The 19,271-nt window shown below is 48.2% G+C and overlaps 2 protein-coding genes across 13 annotated transcripts in view; one reads left to right on the plus strand and one right to left on the minus strand.

The window, feature by feature from the left end:
* Nucleotides 1-203: 203 nt before the first annotated feature.
* Tmem175 (transmembrane protein 175) lies at nucleotides 204-18,656 on the minus strand. Of its 6 annotated transcripts, XM_074042783.1 has the most exons (12): nucleotides 18,406-18,654; nucleotides 15,580-15,663; nucleotides 9,411-9,584; nucleotides 9,228-9,266; nucleotides 7,944-8,041; nucleotides 6,299-6,350; nucleotides 5,896-5,931; nucleotides 5,226-5,309; nucleotides 4,735-5,091; nucleotides 2,583-2,661; nucleotides 2,144-2,279; nucleotides 204-1,065 (listed from the first exon to the last, which is right to left on the minus strand). In XM_074042783.1, the coding sequence occupies exons 3-12, from the start codon at nucleotides 9,561-9,563 to the stop codon at nucleotides 399-401; spliced, it is 1,701 nt and encodes a 566-aa protein (XP_073898884.1). In that variant the 5' UTR covers nucleotides 9,564-9,584; nucleotides 15,580-15,663; nucleotides 18,406-18,654; the 3' UTR covers nucleotides 204-398. The 6 variants fall into 6 exon arrangements, with proteins under 6 accessions (XP_073898884.1, XP_073898888.1, XP_073898883.1 ...); XM_074042787.1 differs by lacking the exon at nucleotides 15,580-15,663 and having other exon boundaries at nucleotides 204-747; nucleotides 18,406-18,656; XM_074042782.1 differs by lacking the exon at nucleotides 15,580-15,663.
* Nucleotides 18,657-18,746: 90 nt separating this feature from the next.
* Gak (cyclin G associated kinase) overlaps nucleotides 18,747-19,271 on the plus strand; it is a 50,289-nt gene continuing 49,764 nt past the window's right edge. For 6 of the 7 annotated variants that reach the window (XM_020175455.2, XM_074042789.1, XM_020175456.2 and 3 more), the window contains exon 1: nucleotides 18,747-19,020. In XM_020175455.2, coding sequence (XP_020031044.1) covers nucleotides 18,876-19,020 — 145 coding nt within the window. In that variant the 5' untranslated portion in view covers nucleotides 18,747-18,875. The remainder of the gene's footprint in view (nucleotides 19,021-19,271) is intronic. The other variant, XM_074042793.1, reaches the window with a different exon arrangement.

The raw sequence follows: 19,271 nt of genomic DNA on the forward strand, positions 1-19,271 counted from the left end.
GATCAACTACCTCAGGGTTCCATGCAGGGAGGTGGCATCTTCATGGCCACACACAGAACTGGAGCAGGGAGAAGGGAGGGGACTCTGGGATCTGGCTGGGCCCCACTGCCTCAAACACCATCCACATGTCAGCCCCAAGTGGCTGACTTAGGTAGAGTGGTAATCACTTGTATCTGGGTTGAAGAGGAAAGTAGACAAAGCAATAAAACAAGTTCCCTCAAATTCCTTATTGTAAAAAACAGAACAATTTTTGTAGTCTGAAATAGACCTTGATATTTCACAAAGGAAATACCCAGGCAGGTAAAATAGTCCCAGGGCCACAGTGAACCCATTGGCCCACCCTTGGGACCCCTTCCTTCCAGTGGCCTCATTGGGATGGGTGGGTGGCCTCCTTGGCACTAGCAGGGAGCAGGCAGGAGTTGGGACTGTGCCTCAGCCTCTGCCTGGCCTGGTTGGGGGTGTGCTGGCCGGAGACCTTGCAGGACCCGCAGGGCGGCCAAGGCAAGGCGCACGAGGAGACGCAGCAGCAAGAAGGCAAAAGGCACTGCTATCTGCATGAGGTGGAAGATGGCGGTGCTGAACCTGCTCAACAGGCAGGTGGCAGAGAAGGCCAGCAGGCTTGCACAGGGATACAGTGTGAGTTTGGCGAACATAAAGGCATGCTCCTGCCCGCCGAACCGCACTGCTGGTTGTAGTGTTTCTGCCTGTTGTAGCAGGGCCGCTGTCCAGATGGCAAACTGGAAAATGCTGGCAAAGAAGATGATGGCGCAGCTAACGCGTACGCGCTCAAGCTCGTCGTGGGGCTGCTGGGCGAAGGCTGAGGTCTGCTGGTAGGCCAGGGGGAGGCCGCCCACAAAGGCCAGTGAGAGTGTATTCAGCAGTCCCATGGCCTGGGTAGCCTTGCGGACATGCAGGAAGAGTGAGTGGTGGGCAAACCAGAGCAGACCCACTGTAGCAAAAGAGCCGAAGTATGCCAGGAAGTGTGGCCCATAAGCACCCAGGGCAGCCACAAGGCTGCCTCGGAACTTCTCTTGCACATCCTTGGGGTCTGGAACGTTGTCCTCACTGGGAAGTGTGAACAGATGGCGTTTGTACCACCTCTCCAGGGCCCACAGGCTGGAGGAGTGGGTGGGATCCCTGCCACTGCCCTGAGTCAGCAGCCGGGAGTGTCTTGCTGACTGTGGTAGAGGCTATGGGAACCTCTGTGCCCTCTTGCAGCATAGCCCAGGAATGACATCCCATCAACTGGGCATGGAGGGTAGGGCACTGAATCAAAGAGAGACCTGTGTCCTCTAAAACAATGGGCAGGGGGAAGAGGTGCAGGCAGGAGAGAAAGCCGTTGTGGGGGGGAGGGGTTACATGAGGCAAGACCCTAGACAGCCTCTCAGAAGAGGCAGAAGACCTGATGGAGGGTGGTCTGCCCTTGGCTGCTGGTCTTTCAGCCTGAGGACTTGACCAGCCAGGTTCTGGCTGTAGGGCGAAAGCAAAGGCAGATCATTCTGAAATGTTCCTTAAGTCTAGGCCTCAGGAATTGGGTACCTATCAAAGTTTGCTTCCAATTTTTAAAAATTTGTAAGTAACAGGAGGAAAAAGACATCCAGAGATTATCAGGAAAAGCAGGCTGTCAAATACAGAATATAAAATGAGAGCACTATTACACATTTAATGAAATGAGTGCACTGGAATGTAACTAGGGAACCAGAAGCTAGGAAGAACGAGAGGCTTAGAAAGCAGAACACTTAGAAATAAAAGTAAGTGCTAGGATAGAGCTCCAACAGGCTTTCAGTGGCAAGTCAGGCCAAGCAGAAGAGCCAGCAGTGGAAGTAGGAGCTGGCCCGAACAGGAGAGGCCTAAGGCCTGTGCCTTCTGAACACAGCTCCCAGGACTGGGAGCATGAGGCAGCACTGGAGAAATGCCTCTCCCTGGTGCTCCAGCCCGGGAGCTGCTGGGATGGAAGACTCCGCTCCTGGAAACTATTCCCTTCTTGAAGTGGGGCTACCCCCTCCTTGCATAAAACTATGAGCACCCAAGGGAAGGCTGGCACTGAGCAATGCCTTTCTGAAGTTTTCAGGACAAGTTACCATGACTCAAAGAGACTGCCACCTGGTGGATGGGTTGGGGTATCCTAGTTGGGGGTCCTCACCAGATGTCCAAGATGAGGAGTGTGGCCACAATGGCGTAGACTCCATCACTGAAGGCTTCCACCCGCTCCTTGCTGAGGGGTGCATGCAGGTCGAAACTGAAGGGCTCCACACTGTGTGCTGGAGGCTCCCTGAGGCCTGTGGACACGCCAGGAAAGAGGAGGTAGCCCAGTTTAGGGGCTGTGGGGCCTGTGTGGCCATTACTGCCTACTTCCCAAGGAGCCAGGAATGTAAGGCCGAAAGACAAAACAGTGTAAGTGCTGAGGGGTAGGATACAGCCAGAACCCAATAAGCCCAGACAGGCCAGGCTTGGCCCAGCAGGACAGGCCCTGAGCTACCACAAGCTCATGCCTTGCTCTACCCAATCGTCCTGGGGAGTGGCCCCAAGACCTGGTGATGCCTTCCAGCAGCCTCAGTGCAGAGCTATGTGTGGTTACCTACCCATGAGCCTGTTTTTGCACCAGCTGATGGCCTTGCTGATGTGAGGGAGGAAGATGATGGTCACCATCAGAAAGTATGACTGCAAGAAGACATGACAAGTTAAGGGTCTGCTTCTCTGGGGTGGGGCTGCTCACCACCTGGAGCCCAGTCAGCCAGGAATTCCACCCTCTGCTCCAAAGGGAGGGCAGCAGGAGTGACAAAAGGACAAAGGGCTGTCTTTTTTTTTTTGAGTGCTGAGGATTGAATCCAGGACCTTGTGCATGCCAGGCAAGCACTCTGTCACTTGAACTATACCCTCAGCCCTTCTGGACCTTTTTTTTGGTTTTGAGACAGGGTCTCACTGCTTGCTTTGCCTGGGCTAGCCTTGGACTCTAGATCCTCCTGCCTCTGCCTCCCAAGTAGCTGGGATTATAGGCGTGAAGCACCAAGCCCAGCTTCAGGGAACTGTCCTTTCTTGAAATAAGTGTATTAAGGGTATGTTCCTAGTGAAAAGATAGCACAGATGCGAGAAAATGCTTACTGGTCACATGCCTGGAAAAAGTTTAGTATCCAGAATGCATAAAGAAGTGTCACAATTCAACAACAAAATACAAACACCTCAGCTAAAAAGAAAGGATTTGAAAAGACATTTCTGCAAAGAAGATATACAAATGCCCAACACATCATCCAAAGATACCTATCATCACGCTCATCAGGGAAACGCAAACCAGACAGCCACAATGAACCAGCATCTTCCACCCCTCAGGATGGCTAGTGGCGAAGACAAAATGACAGGTGATGTGGGGAAAGTGAAAGCTTGAGCATTGCAGGTGGGAATGTAAATAGTGGAGCAGCATGGAAACACTGAGGGGTTCCTCAAAAACTTAAAAGCAGAATGACCACATGATATAGCAGCTCCACTTCTGGGTATACACAAAAGAACCGAAAGTAGAGATTTGAAGAGACACTTGTGTACCCATGTTCACAGCTGTACTATTCACAACAGTGAAATGGTGGGAAAAGTCCAGTGTCACCTAAGGAGTGAACCTGCTCACTGGCCTATCACTAAGCAATAAAGAAGAATGAAATTTTAATCAATACTACAATACAGATGAACTCTGAAAGCATTCCACAGCCTCTCTTGCTGGCCACCTGCCCCACCCACCCTTCATGGTTCTTCAGGTCCTGTGTGCAGACTGCCAGCTGATGGCCTCTGCACCCAGGCCCTTGCCTGCCTGCCTTGCTCCATCACTGACCTTGTTACTATTCCTGCCCCATGAACCACCTGGGCACAACCCTAGAACTATCCCACTTCTAAAGCCAGGACTTGGCCTCAGACTGCTGCCCTTTGACTTGTCCTCCTTGCTGCCCATCTGCCTGTCCAGGCATTTTCCCAACCTCCCCCACCTGCCTTCACTTGGAGCACCCACAATGCCCATGCCCACCCCATCCCTGCTTTATCTCAAGATAGGTCACACCCAAGGATGCCTGACCTGACCCCTCGTGTCTTCTACCATGAGAGCCAGAGCCTACTCACCTTAAGGTGGTACTAGCCCTTGGCCTGCAGCATTGCTCCTCAGCTTCTTTCCTCCTGTCTCATGAGCATTAAATGAAGTCTCTGAAGGAACCAGGCTACACAGCTGGCCACAGGCCCATAGTCTCACACTGGGATATTCACTTTCCTTCTTTCCCTCTTCATCTGAGGCCTCCATGACCAAGGCCTGCTTGGCTGGATGCTTCCCTGACAGTTCCTCTGCTCTGCCGCCAGCCTAAGTGTTGATGCTCTGGGCATTCTGCAGCCCACCCTGCTCAGCCCCCTTGCATCCCTCAGGTGGGAAGGGACAGCCTTCCCTTGCCTTTAGAAATGACCTTTGCAGTGGCCATAAGCCCTCATAAAGCCTGGAATGCTCTTGAAATGCTCACCAAACATTTACAATAACATCCACTCATTGTTTTCACTATTTTTAGGATGCTTTGTTTTAGACATTCAATGTACTTCAATAGCATTCAAGTTGACCCTCCACAAGTCAGCTTCTATAACCAAACCTGAAGCAGTTGTTTTAGCATCCACTTTTGTTTATAACTAGACCAGGACTCTTGTTCCTGTTTAATATAACAGACCTTGATTTTTGCAACTGGACTAAGCCATCCCTAGGGGTGTCCTTATACTCACCATGGGAAAGAAGAAGAGAGAGAAGATGGCCGCGGCAAAGCACAGTGCTGGGCCACGGAGGACAAGGCGCAGGACATGCTTCTGGGACAGGGCCCTGTGTGCAGAGCACCGGATTTGTGGGTTCAGCAGGTGTGGGAAGTGGAAGGCATACCCCACAATCAGTGCCTGTAGGAGAGGGGAGCAGGAGTACCATAGCCAGTTAACCCTTGGGCTTCTAGGCACACACATACTTGCAGGGGCTTGGGGGTAAGGGGCTCCAGAAGTCGGCTGACATCCTGGGATGCTCTGGGAGTAGAGGCTAGGGTGAAGGGGGTGGGAGTTCCACCCCATTCCTGAGGCCACGTGAAGATCTTCAGTCTGTGTTAGTAAGGGGCAGGGTCTGGGTGTGCCAAATCCCATGTGTGTTCATAAGCAGGATGTGAGGGCCGGGACACAGGCACCCCATCTGCATGCCCTATGGTGACCCTCCCCCCACAGGTCCCCTGTCCTACCTGTACAGCTCCAATGGCGATCACACACACACAGAACAGGAAGATGCCCAAGGGCACATCGGGAAAAGTCACCATTAAAGAAAACTGTCAAAAAAAAACCCAAAAACAACAACAAAAAAACTCCAAAAGGTTATCAGAACTCCTAGGTCCTGAGCTGGAGTATAGTGAGCCTCCTCGTCTCCATGCTGGGCACTAGGAAAGGGACTGTCACAGGGTGGAGGCAGCAGGCTGGGGGAGACAGGTCTGTTCACAGGCCCCTCCCCCTCAGCAATTCTATTCATTGCTTTAGGCCTTTAAAGTCAGTGTTGTCAAATTCATACAAAATCCTCAGACTGAATTCTCAGACATAAATCCTTGTGTGCTTGGGCCAATGGCCCACATCAGAGCTGAGGGTTTATGTGGCAGAGGGGGTGTGGTGGTAGGGGGCAATGGAAGGTGTCAGTAGCCCTCTCCTCAGCTGCCTCAGCGCCCAGCAGCCTTAAGCTCCATCTGTCATTCAGCAGCCCCCAACTTCTACCTGAGAGCTCCAGGCAGCTCCCAACCTCTGGCTTCCTGGAACCTTTTCTGCTCTGTAGCCTGTGGCCCAGGCTCTAAAGTGTTTCTGAGAACAGCCACAAAGGGAGGTGCTCAGTCAGTCATGGGGGTGAGGAAGGAGATGACCATTACTCACTGTGTATGGCAGAAAAGTGATGGTCATCATGCAGGCCTGGAGGGGAGGGAGGTCACAGTCATCACACAGCCTGGAGAAAAGGGAGAGGCACTCCAGAAGGGTAACAAGATGTCCCAGGACCCTGCCACCCCAGAGGGGGGCTAGTCAGGCACCTCCCCAAGGTGGGGGTAGGCTGGAGAGAGTCAGAGTCCAAACCCTGACCTTGCAGAAACCTGTTCTCCTGTCTAGGAGAGATAGGCACCAGGGGCCACCCCCCACTCCCCACCTCTGGCAGCAGCTGAGAAGCTTCTAGGTGTTGAAAGATTTCAGGCTCTAAGCAGCCAGCACCAGTTAAACACACCCTCTCCCTCCTCCTGAAATGGTTAAATTACAACTAAAATAATTTCCCAAAAGGAAAACTCACCAGGTTAAGCAAGGCAAGTGTATCATCTATTTTCCCAACAACCTGGAACAGTCTAAAGTTAAGCAAAACAAAGACAGACCATCATTCAAATGTGGCTCCCATGCTTGGGGAAATGCCTTCTGGGTGTGTGGAGCTACAGGCTCCATCACACAGGGTATTTGCTTCTTCAGGCTATGTATCCAAAAATACACTTTGAAGAAAGGAGGTTCTTTTCCCATTGTGTTTTATTTCATACACTAATTCTTTTGAAACTGATTATTTAGCAGAGAGATGGCTTCACATGGAGGGAGTCAAACATAAACAGAAAACTAAAAATGGAGCATCCATTAGGGGAAATGTGAGCACAGCCCTCCAAGGCTCCTGAAGCCCCTGCCCCACCCGGCCCTGCTTCAGGGTTTCCACAACAGGGCTCAACCCTGGCTCAGGGTGCTGCTTGTCCACTCTGAAGATAGCCTTTGGCTGAGCTTTGCCTAGCCAACATGGGTGGAGCCCAAGGTGCTGGGACACAGGCCAATTCAAACAGAAGGGGCCATGGCCTGAAGATGGCAGCTCTCCTGGCAACCTGTTTGCATTGGGGCCATGTATGCTGGCAAGCACTCCAGGCAGAATGTGCAGAGCAGACTTGTGAAGCCACTCATAGGCTCCCTGGGCCCTTGACCCCTCTGCTGATGTGGCCCTCTGGTAAGTGAACCATGATGCTGGTCCAGGGAAGACTAGCAGATCTTTAGTCCACCCAGCTCCCATCAGCCTGTCTGCACACCTCCCCCTGCCCCTTGTAAGCACTCTATGAACAAGGCTGAAGACAAAAGCTTTCCTGAGACTGGAGGACCATCTGTAACCACCAGAAACAAAGTCACCTTGCTGAGAACACGTATGTGATGGGAACACTCTGTAGCACTTTTAGCACAGGTGTGAAGCTTAACAGGATCCATGGATTTTTCTGTACCCCAGTATTCCCTTTCAATAGGCTGAGCTACAACCAGGGATGCTAGCATCCACACCTGGATGCCTCCTGTCTGTGCCTGTTTGAGGCTCCTGAGTCTTTTTTTCCCCCAGGACAAAGCTCAGGCCCCAGAGTGCATCTTGCAGGCTTAATCTCTACACTGGAGGGGGTTGTGCTTGGCTGGCACTTAACGAAACATAGCCATGCCAATAAGGCTTGCCCTCTATTTGTCCTGTTCTGCCTTGGTCTTTTTTTTTTTTTTTTTGTCTTTTCTTTTTTGGTGCTGGGATCGAACCCAGGGCCTCACGCATGCTAGGCAAGTGCTGTACCACTGAGCTACATCCCAGCCCTCTATCTTGGTCATGAGGTGGTTCTAGCAGGTGGGCACTTGGCTGTCCCACATAAGACAGAAAGTATAGCAGGAAGTGCTATGTGGCTCGAGATGGACCTTGCCTTGGAACAAGCAAGCGTCCACCCTCCACTGTCCTAAAGCATGAGGTTCAGAGCAAGAACTGGGGAGGACAGGAAGGGGTGGGCCTAATAACCCAGTCTCCTTGAAACACAGCATATGATGAAGGGAGGGGCCCACAGACGCCTTAAGAACAGTGCATCTCTGAGGTACTGTGGCCACCCACTGCGTCCAGTGCTGGCCCTGAGCATGTTGTAATGAGAATCTTGCTTTGGAAAAGCCCGGCCCCCTACCTGGTATGTGCTGCCCAGGCCACAGTTACGATTAAAAATGTCATCAGGTAGACAGCGATTCTGGTTGCTAGAAGTTTCTGTATACTTTTGTCAAATTGCTAGAATAAGAGAGCACTGCCATTAGAACAAAGTTATACCTCCTGAGAACCACCATTCTTTGTGCATCACTGTGTTCAAAGTTCACTGCTTTTTCCCTGACAGGCAGAGTGAGCACTGCTGTGAAGTCCTTCAGGCCCTATGCCCTGGGAGGCAGCTGCTGCCCCAGCACCTGTGCAGGAGGTGCAGAGCCCCTCCTGCTTCCCTGAGTGTTCTCTCTGCATGAGTCCCACAAACTCTCAGGGACATTAAGAACCAGTCAGGACACAGAGACTCAGCCCCAAGAAGTCAGTCTCCAAAAGATGAAACTGACATGGAAGAGTGAGTGGTCTAGCCCTGAGGGCCCTGTTTCCTTAACAGGCAGCAGTTTACTCTGCTGGTAGAGCTGCCCTGGCATTTCAGAAGAGTCTGTCTGAGCCCTTCACACCGCCAACTCTATTTGGAGTTTGTGGTGAGGCAAGCACCTGAGACAAGCTGACCCAAACCCCATGAACTTCTCAGAGAAGGCTCTGAGCCACTGCCAGCCCAGGTGGGCCTAACTCCTGAGTAGCAGCCAGAGGCACTTTCCACCAGTCTGATGCTTAGGTCTCCCTGAGCCACATTTCCACTTAATTCTCATTGCAACCCTTTTTACAATGAAAAAGCCGAATCTCAGCGGCTCTGGGACCTCCAGAGCTGAGCAACCAGCTCTTCATAGGGCAGGGTCTCATTTTAACCCCCTCTGGGCCTCACAGCACCCGAGATTGGCCTGGTGACTTGACAGTCACACAGGAGACCCAGAGAGACATCCAGTCAGGTCTTCTGAAGTCGTTCTGCTTCTAAGGAGCCACATGTCAATCTCTAACTTAGGAATATTCTCATAAAGTCGGCTATAAGTGGAAACACTTTTAAATCCTTTCCATTCATCTCCAGGATGGCATAGCACAGGTTCAGGGTAAATGTGTCTCAGCTGAAGCAGTCTACACTCTCTTCAGTCAGAGCCTCTGCCTGAGGGACAGGACGCTGCTCTGTCCATCAACCACGGCTGCACAAGGCAGGGACCCTATCAGGAGGAAGCACAGGTACCCTATCCTGCACTCTCCATGAGCAATCCGCCTCTGATGTCTGAAAGGTGTGGGGCCAGCTCTCCCAGCCCAGGTCTAGTCTTCTTACAGGCCCAATGAACAAAGAACAGCCTATTTCCATTACCTGTTCTGGGGAGATCTCCGTGTGGGTCACAGGCAGGATCTAAAGGAACAAAGACAAAAGGATCCAAGAGACATTTCTTGTGGTGGGCACCCTTGGAGACAGAGGTCTTGAGGTCCCTGAGGCACTAGGGGACCAAAGGATGCCCCAGAGATCTAGATGGGTCTGAGATGGGCCCACACTGACCATGACAGTGGCGATGATAGACAGCAGTGCATCACTGAAGCCCAGCATGCGGTGGGAGCTCTGGATACCATCTCTGGTGTTCTCGTCCCTCCTGTGCAGGGGTGAGTCTCCCTGGGCATCCAGTGTCTGCTCCGGGATCTGGGACCTGGACATGGTGGGGCTGCTTGGTGGTCACTGGAGGATGTAAAGAAGTAAAGCTTTGAGCATGCCATGGGGTGCACCTATGGGCTGCACCCTATGGGCTTCAGCCACAATAGATGGGTGGATATGTTAAACAGAGAGGGTCAATTCCCCAGGTGACCCCTCCAAATTTCCAGCCTTCAGGCTAACAGCATGAGCATCAACATCAGACCCCAACACTGAGCTCTGTAATCAGGGAAAGAGACACTCTCTGTATCTCATTTTGTCCCAGAGGAGCAAGTGATGAGGGAAGGCACTAATGACACAAGGTGCTCAGCACACCATGTTACTACGGAAGGGAAAGAAATCTGACCCCAATGGCTAGCTCTGCTATACGAGCTGCTTTTGTCCCAAACAAGAAAAGCCAGTGTGGTAGCTTTGGGCTTGTGTTCATAGCTCATCTACCGTCAGGGTGCATACCTAGAAAATGCTCCCCATGGCCATGGCTACCTTGGCTCAGAGCCCCCTGAACATTTTTAGCTTCAGGAATAGGTCTAAGATGTCACCTGGAAAGGTGCTCTGGACAGGAAACACTCATGACCTAGGAGCAAAGAGATTAAGTCCAGCCTGAGTGGCTGGTGGGCGCTCCAGAGCACCTTAGGTTCCACACAGAACCCAGCAGTGGGAGCACTAGGAATTTTTCAGCAGTTGCAGGACATGGGCAGAAGGGCCACTGGAAACTGTTACAGCTCCTGCCTGCAGCCAGGGGAGAGGGGACAGAAATTTGGCAAGAATGCCAGTTAGGAAGCTGAGGCTGTAACCACGGAGAGGTGGAGCAGGTTGGCACAGCAAGGGACAGAGGGTGCTTGAGAAGCAGCTCCTGAGAGTATGAAGGTGGTTGTTGTTGGGGATGGAGGAGGGTGAGCCAACCAGGTCATCTACGTGTGGAGGAGTTTGTTCCCAGAATATGAAGGCTTTGCCATGGCAAATTTCCTGAGACACAGGAAAGACACCTGCAAACTATGCCATGGGGGCACAGATGAGGAAGGAGGCCACATTGAAGATGGAGACTGTGGAGTCAATGGTGCACACTATTATGGAAGATGAGGCTGCTAGGTGGACAGTCAGGAGCAGAGGGTGATGGTGCTCCCTGGGAGGATAGGGAAGGCCGCTTCACGAAGGGTGACCACAGCCCAAGCTCTTCATCTTTGAAGCAAGGTTAACATGAAGTGTGCCTGGGTTTACTTTGAAAAGGATGTTGGTGACCTGGTTGGAGCATCATGGATGGCAGTCAAAATTCTTGCCTCCATAATTGCAATGCAGTATGCTGCCCTACAAAGGAAACCGAACACTAGCCCTCACCGAGACAAGACATGCAAAACAAAGATATAAAAGAGGCTTACCAAAAAAAAAAAAAAAAGAAAAAGAAAGAAAAAGGTATCCAACTTTAAAATAATCAGAGAAACACAAACAAAAGCAATGAGGCACAAGAATGGCAAAAGTTCTCAGTCAAAAGAGCTGGCCAGAATGTGGGGAGGACACTTGGCATGTCAGGACACAATGGAGCCACACATGACAATTAGCAGGATCTCTAGAGTTGCAAAAAGAACACTCACAGGGTAGCAGTTCTGTATGAAGGGAGACAGCTGACTCTGTACCAAGCAAGGTTTAACAATAAAAGTAAAAAACACAACTAATTATTAGAAAGGTTTTTTTTTAGGGGGCAGTACTGAGGTTTGAACTCAGGACCTCACACTTACTGCAGGTGCTCTACCACTGAGCCAGCCCACAACTATTAATTATTAAGCCATTAAATGCTGTGAGGAAGTAAACATGGAGCTACAGGGATAAAATAAAAATATAATGCTGAGAGGAGAAACATCAGTTGCACAAAGGTACAGACAGGGCTCTGCCACCTTCCTTTATGATGACAAAAACATGTGCAGTAGACAAAAATGTGAACCTGAATAGATTTGCCAGCTTCAGGACACCCTGTGGTGCCTATAGTGCAAGTCCTTCAGTTATCAGTGGCCATGGATGGAAACACCAGTTTTAGTTATATCTCTGATTTTCTTCTCATTTAACGCTGTTTACAGTTTATGAGCAAACAACTAGTGGGCAGTTCTCAGTTGCTGAGGAATGCACACAGGTGTGTGACCACAGACACAATTAGGAGGACCAGTTGGCCCTCCTAAACTTTCCTGCAAACCCTGGCAACTGCTGAGGCTGCCACTTTGCCTTTTCCAGAATGTCTTGCATATGGAGGCATGCTTTGTGGAATCTTTTAAGTCAACTTCTTCCATCTGAGACTCATCAAGTTGCTAGGAATATCAGCAACCCACTTCCTTTCACTGCTGTGTTGTACTTTCACCACGCAGGCATATCCCCGTCAGCACCATCTTTCATGGATAGAAAGACACTTGTGTACTGGCACACAAATACAGATCAACGGGATAAAGTTCAGACCAACCAAGAGGAAGCAACTCAAGCACTTCTCAATGCATTAGGTGAGTGCAGAAATCACATGCAGTGCATATATACACACAGTACATTATTCTGCTCTGACACATGACACAACAGACAGGCCTTGAGGACACTGTGCTAAGTGAAACATGGTCACAAAACATAAGTCTTGTATGACTCTACTTCATAATGTCCCTAGAGCAGTCCAATACATAGAAACAGAAAGTAGAATGGTGGATGCCACGGGCTGGAATAGGGACAGAGTTTCAGTTTTGCAAGGAGAGTTCTGTGGATGGATGGAGATGATGGGTGCACAATGTGAATATGCTTAATGCCACTAAATTACATGCTTAAAATAGTTAAAATGGTAAATCTAATGTGCACTTTGCCATAGTTGAAAAGAACACAGTCTACTGCCTAGTACTTAAGTGTTCAAAACATCTAGTTACACATTACCTTTATCTTATGCTTTAAAGGCACGTGGCAAGGAATGGAAAAAGCCAAGACTGAAAATGGAGTTAGGGATTGTGTGTATTACTGGTGATTGAATTCAGGGCCTTGGACCTACTAGACAGGTGATCTCCCTCCTTGAGTCATGCCCCCTGCCAGAGGGATGTTTCTAAAAGACAAAAGAAACTGGGATTTCTAAATGCTAATGCGAATAAAGAGAAGGTGGAAATTCACATTGGAGGAGATGGCTGGAGATGCTCACTTCTGGGCTAGGTCCTAGAGGCAGAGATGAGTGAAACAACCATGGTGGGTGGGGGGGAAACAAGGTTTCCTGCATGGACTGAGCAAGGTCTGCAAACACTTCTCTGACAGGATGACAGTGACATTCACCAAGCATTGTTTGAAGTAGTTTATACTTAATGTCACCTGTGATCTTCAAATAATGCTATGAGAATGAATGAAAGGCAAGAAGAACTGACTCCTCTGTGTGTCTTGTGTGTTAAGCACGGTAGGAACCAAAGTGCTCTGGCCTCTGGCTCAAACTGGATGTCCACCTGCAGAAGCTGGGACTACATCACAGAGCCTTTCGTACCCCACCCAGAGACTGGGCCAACCCTGAATATTATGTGGGTCCAGAAGAACTTTCTTTATATATATTCCAGATACAAATCTTATTACATATGCAGTTTGCAAATATATTCTCCAGTCTGTGCTGTCTTTTTATTCCCTCACGGTGTACTTTTAAAAACTAGATTATTTTTAAAGCAGTCTTAGGTTTACAGAAAAACTGAACAGGAATTATAGGGTTCCTTTATAGTTTCTTCATATTTGTTTCCCCATTAACATGTGGCATTAGCATAACCAACTTGTTACAAATGACTCAGATGATACATCATTATTGACTGAGTCCATAGGTGACATTTGAGTTCACTCTTTGTGCTGTACCTACCTTTTTTTGGCAGTATTGGGGATTCACTCTATGGGTTTTGAGAAATGTTATATAACCATTATGTTATCAGACTTAAAAATCCTCTACTGTGTCTACTGGCCCTCTTTCCCCTTCTTAGCATATCGTTTTACCTTTTCCAGAATGTCACCTAGCTGAAACCATACAGTGTGTAACCTTTTCAGAGTTTACGTTTTCTCCAAGTCTTTGTGTCTTGATAGCTTGGTTCTTGTTATTACTAAGTAATGTTCCACTTATGAACATATCACAGCTTGTTATCCTTCATCTATTGAATTTGTTGGTTGCTTTTAATAGTGGGTTTTTTTTTTTTTGCAGTACTGGGGGTTGAACTCAGGGCCTTCACCTTGAGCCACTCCACCAGCCCTTTTTTTGTGAAGGTCTTTTTCGAGATAGGATCTTACGAACTATTTGCCCGGTATTGGCTTTGAACCTCCATTCTCCTGATCTCTGTCTCTTGAGTAGCTAGGATTATAGGCGTGAGCCACTGGTGCCCAGCTTAATAGTGTATTTCGAAGTTTTAAATTTTGATGAAGTCGAGTTTATCTATTTCTTTCATAGGTCATATTTTGGTATATTGTAAAATCTTGGATTGATGGAGTAGCTCAGTGGTAGGGAGCCTGACTTACAAATACAAGGTCCTGAGTTCAAACCCAGATATTGCCAAAGAAAAAAAGCACATACTTAAAAATCTTAAAGAACATTTCAAGATGCCCCACCACTGACGAATGGATTAAGAAAATGTGGTATTTATACACAATGGAATTTTATGCAGCCATGAAGAAGAACGAAGTGTTATCATTTGCTGGTAAATGGATGGAATTGGAGAACATCATTCTGAGTGAGGTTAGCCTGGCCCAAAAGACCAAAAATCGTATGTTCTCCCTCATATGCAAACATTAGATCAAGGGCAAACACAACAAGGGGATTGGACTTTGATCACATGATAAAAGCGAGAGCACACAAGGGAGGGGTGAGGATAGGTAAGACACCTAGAAAACCAGATAGCATTTGTTGTCCTCAATGCAGAGAAACTAAAGCAGATACCTTAAAAGCAACTGAGGCCAATAGGAGAAGGGGACCAGGAACTAGAGAAAAGGTTAGATCAAGAAGAATTAACCTAGAAAGTAACACACACTCACAGGAAATCAATGTGAGTCAACTCCCTGTATAGCTATCCTTATCTCAACCAGGAACCCTTGTTCCTTCCTATTATTGCTTATACTCTCTCTACAACAAAATTAGAGATAAGGGCAAAATAGTTTCTGCCGGGTAGCAAGGGGGTGGGGGGGAGAGGGAGGGGGTGGGTGAGGGCAGGGGTTAGAAATGACGCAAACATTGTATGCACATATGAATAAAAATAAATAAATTAAAAAAAAGAACATTTCATAGGTTTTCTTCTACAAGATTTACAGTTTTAAATTTATGATCTATTTTGAGTTAATTTTGTATATGGTACAATGTATGGATTAAGTTCATTTTAAAAACATGAATACCCAATTTTTCTAGTACCATTTGTTGAATATACTATTTTCTCAAATGAATTACCTCTGCTCCTTTGTATGAAATCAGCTGGCCATATACCTGTGGTCAACTTCTGGATTCAGCTATCTTTACATCAACACTACACTGTTTTGATTACTGTGGTTTTATAATAACTGTTGAAGTAAGGCAATGTTAAGTCATACAATTTTGTCCTTGTTCAAACATGTTTTGGCTACTTTAGCTCTTCTACAGACCCACATGAATTTCAGAATCCGTGTGTTAATGTGTAAAAGAAATCTGTGTAAAAAAAAGAAATCGCTGGATAGCACTAAATTTATGAATCAGAGAACTGATGTCTTAGCAATATTTGATTTCCCAATCATAAATATGTTACACCTCTCCAATTATTAAGGTTTTTCTCTCAGAATATTTTCTTAGTTTTCAATGTATATGCTTTGTCATCGTTTTTCCACTTTTGTTTTATTTTGGTTTTTTTGGCAGTACTGAAGCTTGAACTCAGAGCCTCATGGTTTCAATGGAGCCACTCCACCATCTTTTTTTTTTTTTTCACTTTTTGGTGTTACTGTAAATGGTGTATTTTCCTAATCTCAACCACCAGTATTTGTTGCTAGTGTGTACCAAGGGAATTGACTACTACATGTTTATCCTGCATCCTATAAAACTCACCAGTTCCAATAGCTGTTTTTGCAGATTTCTTCTGATTTGTTTATACAGAGCAGTAGTTCTCCATTAAGGGTGATTCTTCCTGCTCTGGGGAGGCAATCATTTGGCAATGTTGTCACAAGCAGTACGTAGGGGTAAGGTTGGAGAGCTACTAGACATCTAGCCCAAAATGTCAATAGTGCCAAAGCTGAGGAATCCTGACACAGATGACCATATCATCTCAAAAGATGCCCCCCACCTTTTTTTGGTGGCACTGGAGTTTGAACTCTTACTTGCTCGGCAGGCACTCTACCACTTGAGTCACTCTGCCAGCCCTTTTTTGTGTTGGCTATTTTCAAGATAGGGTCTCGTGAATTTTTGTCTGGACTGGCTTCAAACTGCAATCCTCCTGATCTCTGCCTCCTGAGTAGCTACAGGAGCTACAAACATGAGCCACAAAGCACCCAGTTTACCTATTCCCTTTCAATTGATGCCTCTTCTTTTTCTTAACTCGTTACATTGACAATTTCTAGTACAACACTGAATAGAGGTAATGAGACAAACCTTGATTTGTTCTTAATTTTAGGATAAAACATCCAGTCTTTCATTACTCTGCATGACAGCTGTTTTTCATAGCTACCCTGACCACGTTAAGGATGTTTCATTTTACTCTTAGTTAACATTTTTTTTTTTTTGGCAGCACTGTGTTTAACTCAGGGTCTTGTGCTTATGCTCTACTGCTTGAGCCACACCTCCAATCCCTTTTTGCATTTTTTCAGATAGGGTCTTGTGTTTTTGCCCATGCTGGCTTTGAACTGTGATCTTCCTGATCTCTACCCCCCAAGTAACTGGGATTACAGGTGTGAGCCACCTTGCCTAGATCTTTTTCACTTTTTAATAGTGTAAATTACAATGGTCAGTTTTCAAATACGAAGCCAACTTTGTATTCCTGGAATAAACTCCAATTTAGCTACTATATGTCATCCTTTTCTATATACAGAACAAGCATTTGTTACTGATATGCTCAGAAGTGTTTAAGATTTGAATTTTTAAAGTTTTATGATGCTTGCATAGACTTTACTGACTGAACATCCCAACCCCAAAATCCAAAATCAGAAATTTTGGTTTCTTTGATTTGCTCTCGTTTTTGTTTTGTTTCATTGAATTGTACTTTGATATTTATTATCTCCCCTCTTATACTTTCTGTTTCATTTTCTCTTATTTTTCTGTTTCTTTGAGGAAAACTTGAGGACAATGGTCTACATCTTCTAGTAGTGATCTAACAGCAACCCCCAATTTTGAAATGCTGTATTTTCATTTTCATTCAGTTCAAAATGTTTTATACTTTCCCTTTTGATTTCTTCTTTAGCCCACAGATTAAGCTATCCAATTTCCAAATATCCAAAGGATTATTTTTTTATTGATTTCTAATTTAATTCATTATATTCAGAGAAGACAGAACATAACTGTTTCATATCCCAAATGTGATCTAGGTTAGTAAACACTGTTTATGCACTTTAAAAAATTGTTTATTCTGCTATTATTGTGGGGATTGCTCTACATAAATGTGTATCAGTTCAAGTTCTTTGACAGTACTGTGCAAGTCTACTGTACCCATAATACTGAGTACTTCCTATCACTAGTCAAGAAAGGTATCAACCTCCAACTACAGCTGGGCCTTCTCTGTTGCAGTTCCATTAGTTTTTGCTTCATGTATTTTAGAACTTATTATTAGGCACATAATAATATGTTTAAGATTTAATGTTTAAGATTACTACATACTTCCGATGAATTCATGCCTTTGTCATTATGAAGTAATTCTCTTATTCTCTGGCAATGCTCTTTGCTATGAAGTCTACTACAAAAAGGCTAGGGAAGTGAGACTACAGGTTCCGTTTTAGACATGTTATGTGTAGAAGAGGTCAGGAGAGATGTGTTAGGATGGGATGTATTACGACGTCATAAAGATGCCGAGTCAACTCTCATTCCCAAAGCAATTACATAGTTTAAAAAAACCTTCACTTGGTACTAGGCCATGCCAGTATGAGTTCATGGACCCCATCTAAAGGACACTACTCTCCTTTGTACCAACAAGACTTCTCTCTGCTGACTCCTTTCCATCAGTTTTGGACTGTTCCAGTCTTTCCTCTCAGAACACTCAATAGAGTTACCTCCTCCTGTCACCTCTACCTCAGCTCCTTATTCCTCCACCCTTCCCATGAAACCATTCATTTTTCTACTTGACTCTTGAGAGAGCAGGTGTTAGTGTGTCTCGGAAATGTTTTTAATAGCTTATAATTCTGGGAGGGTTAAGACGCTGATGCGGGCTGAGGACCCACTTGAGCGTGAGAACGCGTATCTGCACAACCCCACCGGCTTCGGGCATCGGGCAGGTAACGGACAGGCTGGTAGCAGACCGTGCAGCTCTAGGCGGGACTCCGAGTTAACACAGGGACTCCGAGTCCAGTACTGCCACATCTGACTTTTTCTACACAGCCGGGAAAACTGGGTCTTCTTTTCTTTTTTTGGTGGGACTTGGGTTTGAACTCAGAGCTTCACGCTTGCTAGGCAGGCGCTCTACCATTTGAGCCACACCTCCAGCCCATTTTGTTCTGGTTATTTTGGAGACAGGGTTCTGCAAACTATCCGTCCAAACCGGCCTCAAAATGCGAGCCTCCCTATCTCAGCCTCCCAAGTAGCTAGGATTGGATTTTCAATGGTAGAGACTAATTCATACCCTCCCCGAACACTATAACGTGTGTCTGGGGGTCACTGGCTCCGTTCCCTAAAGAAAATCCTCCCATGGCGGGGTATTAGGGACCCTCCGGTTGGCCCTAGGTCCTGCTTTACCTTGGAAGCGAGCGGCCCCGGGCTCCACGGCAGTCGGCAGCGCGCGCCCAACGTCCGCGACCCCCTCGCCACTGAGGCAGGACCTCGCGGAAGGGGCACGACTGCAGGGACGGCGGGGAGCAGCGGCGCTGAGGACCTGCTGGGGGTCGCCGCGGCCCCCGCTGCGCGCCTCCCACCCGCACCCACAGCCCGCGAGCTGCCCGCCGGAAGTCCAGTGCGAACCCGCGACTCCCTATCTCCGAGCCCTACTGGCGCGGCGGAAGTGAGGCGCACGCTCTTCCGCTCGCCGCGCAGGGGCGGGGCCGAGGCGTCGCGACGCAACGTGCTTGCGTGCTCACGTCACGGCGCGAGCGGAAGATGGCGGGGCTGTGGTCCTGCCGGTGCTGACCAGCCGGAGCTGAGCCCTAGCCCGGCCTGAGCCGGAGCCCTAACCTGAGCCCGGCTCTCGCTGCCGCCGAGCGGTCGCCGCCATGTCGCTGCTGCAGTCTGCGCTCGACTTCCTGGCGGGCCCGGGCTCCTTGGGTGGAGCTGCCGGCCGCGATCAGAGCGACTTCGTGGGTCAGACGGTGGAACTGGGCGAGCTGCGCCTGAGAGTCCGGCGGGTCCTGGCCGAGGGTGAGGCACGGGCCGGGCGCGGGGCGTCGCCAGGCCGCTGGGGACATGGTCAGCCGGGAGTGTCACCACCGGGGCGTGGGTCCGAACAGGGCCCCGGGAAGGGCCACTGCGGGGGGGCGTAAGGCAGGGCCGAAAGGGTCATCGCCGGGGGCGCAGGGCAGGGCCGAAAGGGTCATCGCCGGGGGCGTAGGTCAGGTCGGGGCCGGGAATAATCACCGCTGGAGAAGTGGGTCAGGTCAGGGCGGGGGATG

Source organism: Castor canadensis, chromosome 9 (assembly GCF_047511655.1).
Source record: "Castor canadensis chromosome 9, mCasCan1.hap1v2, whole genome shotgun sequence".
Classification (NCBI taxonomy): domain Eukaryota; kingdom Metazoa; phylum Chordata; class Mammalia; order Rodentia; family Castoridae; genus Castor; species Castor canadensis.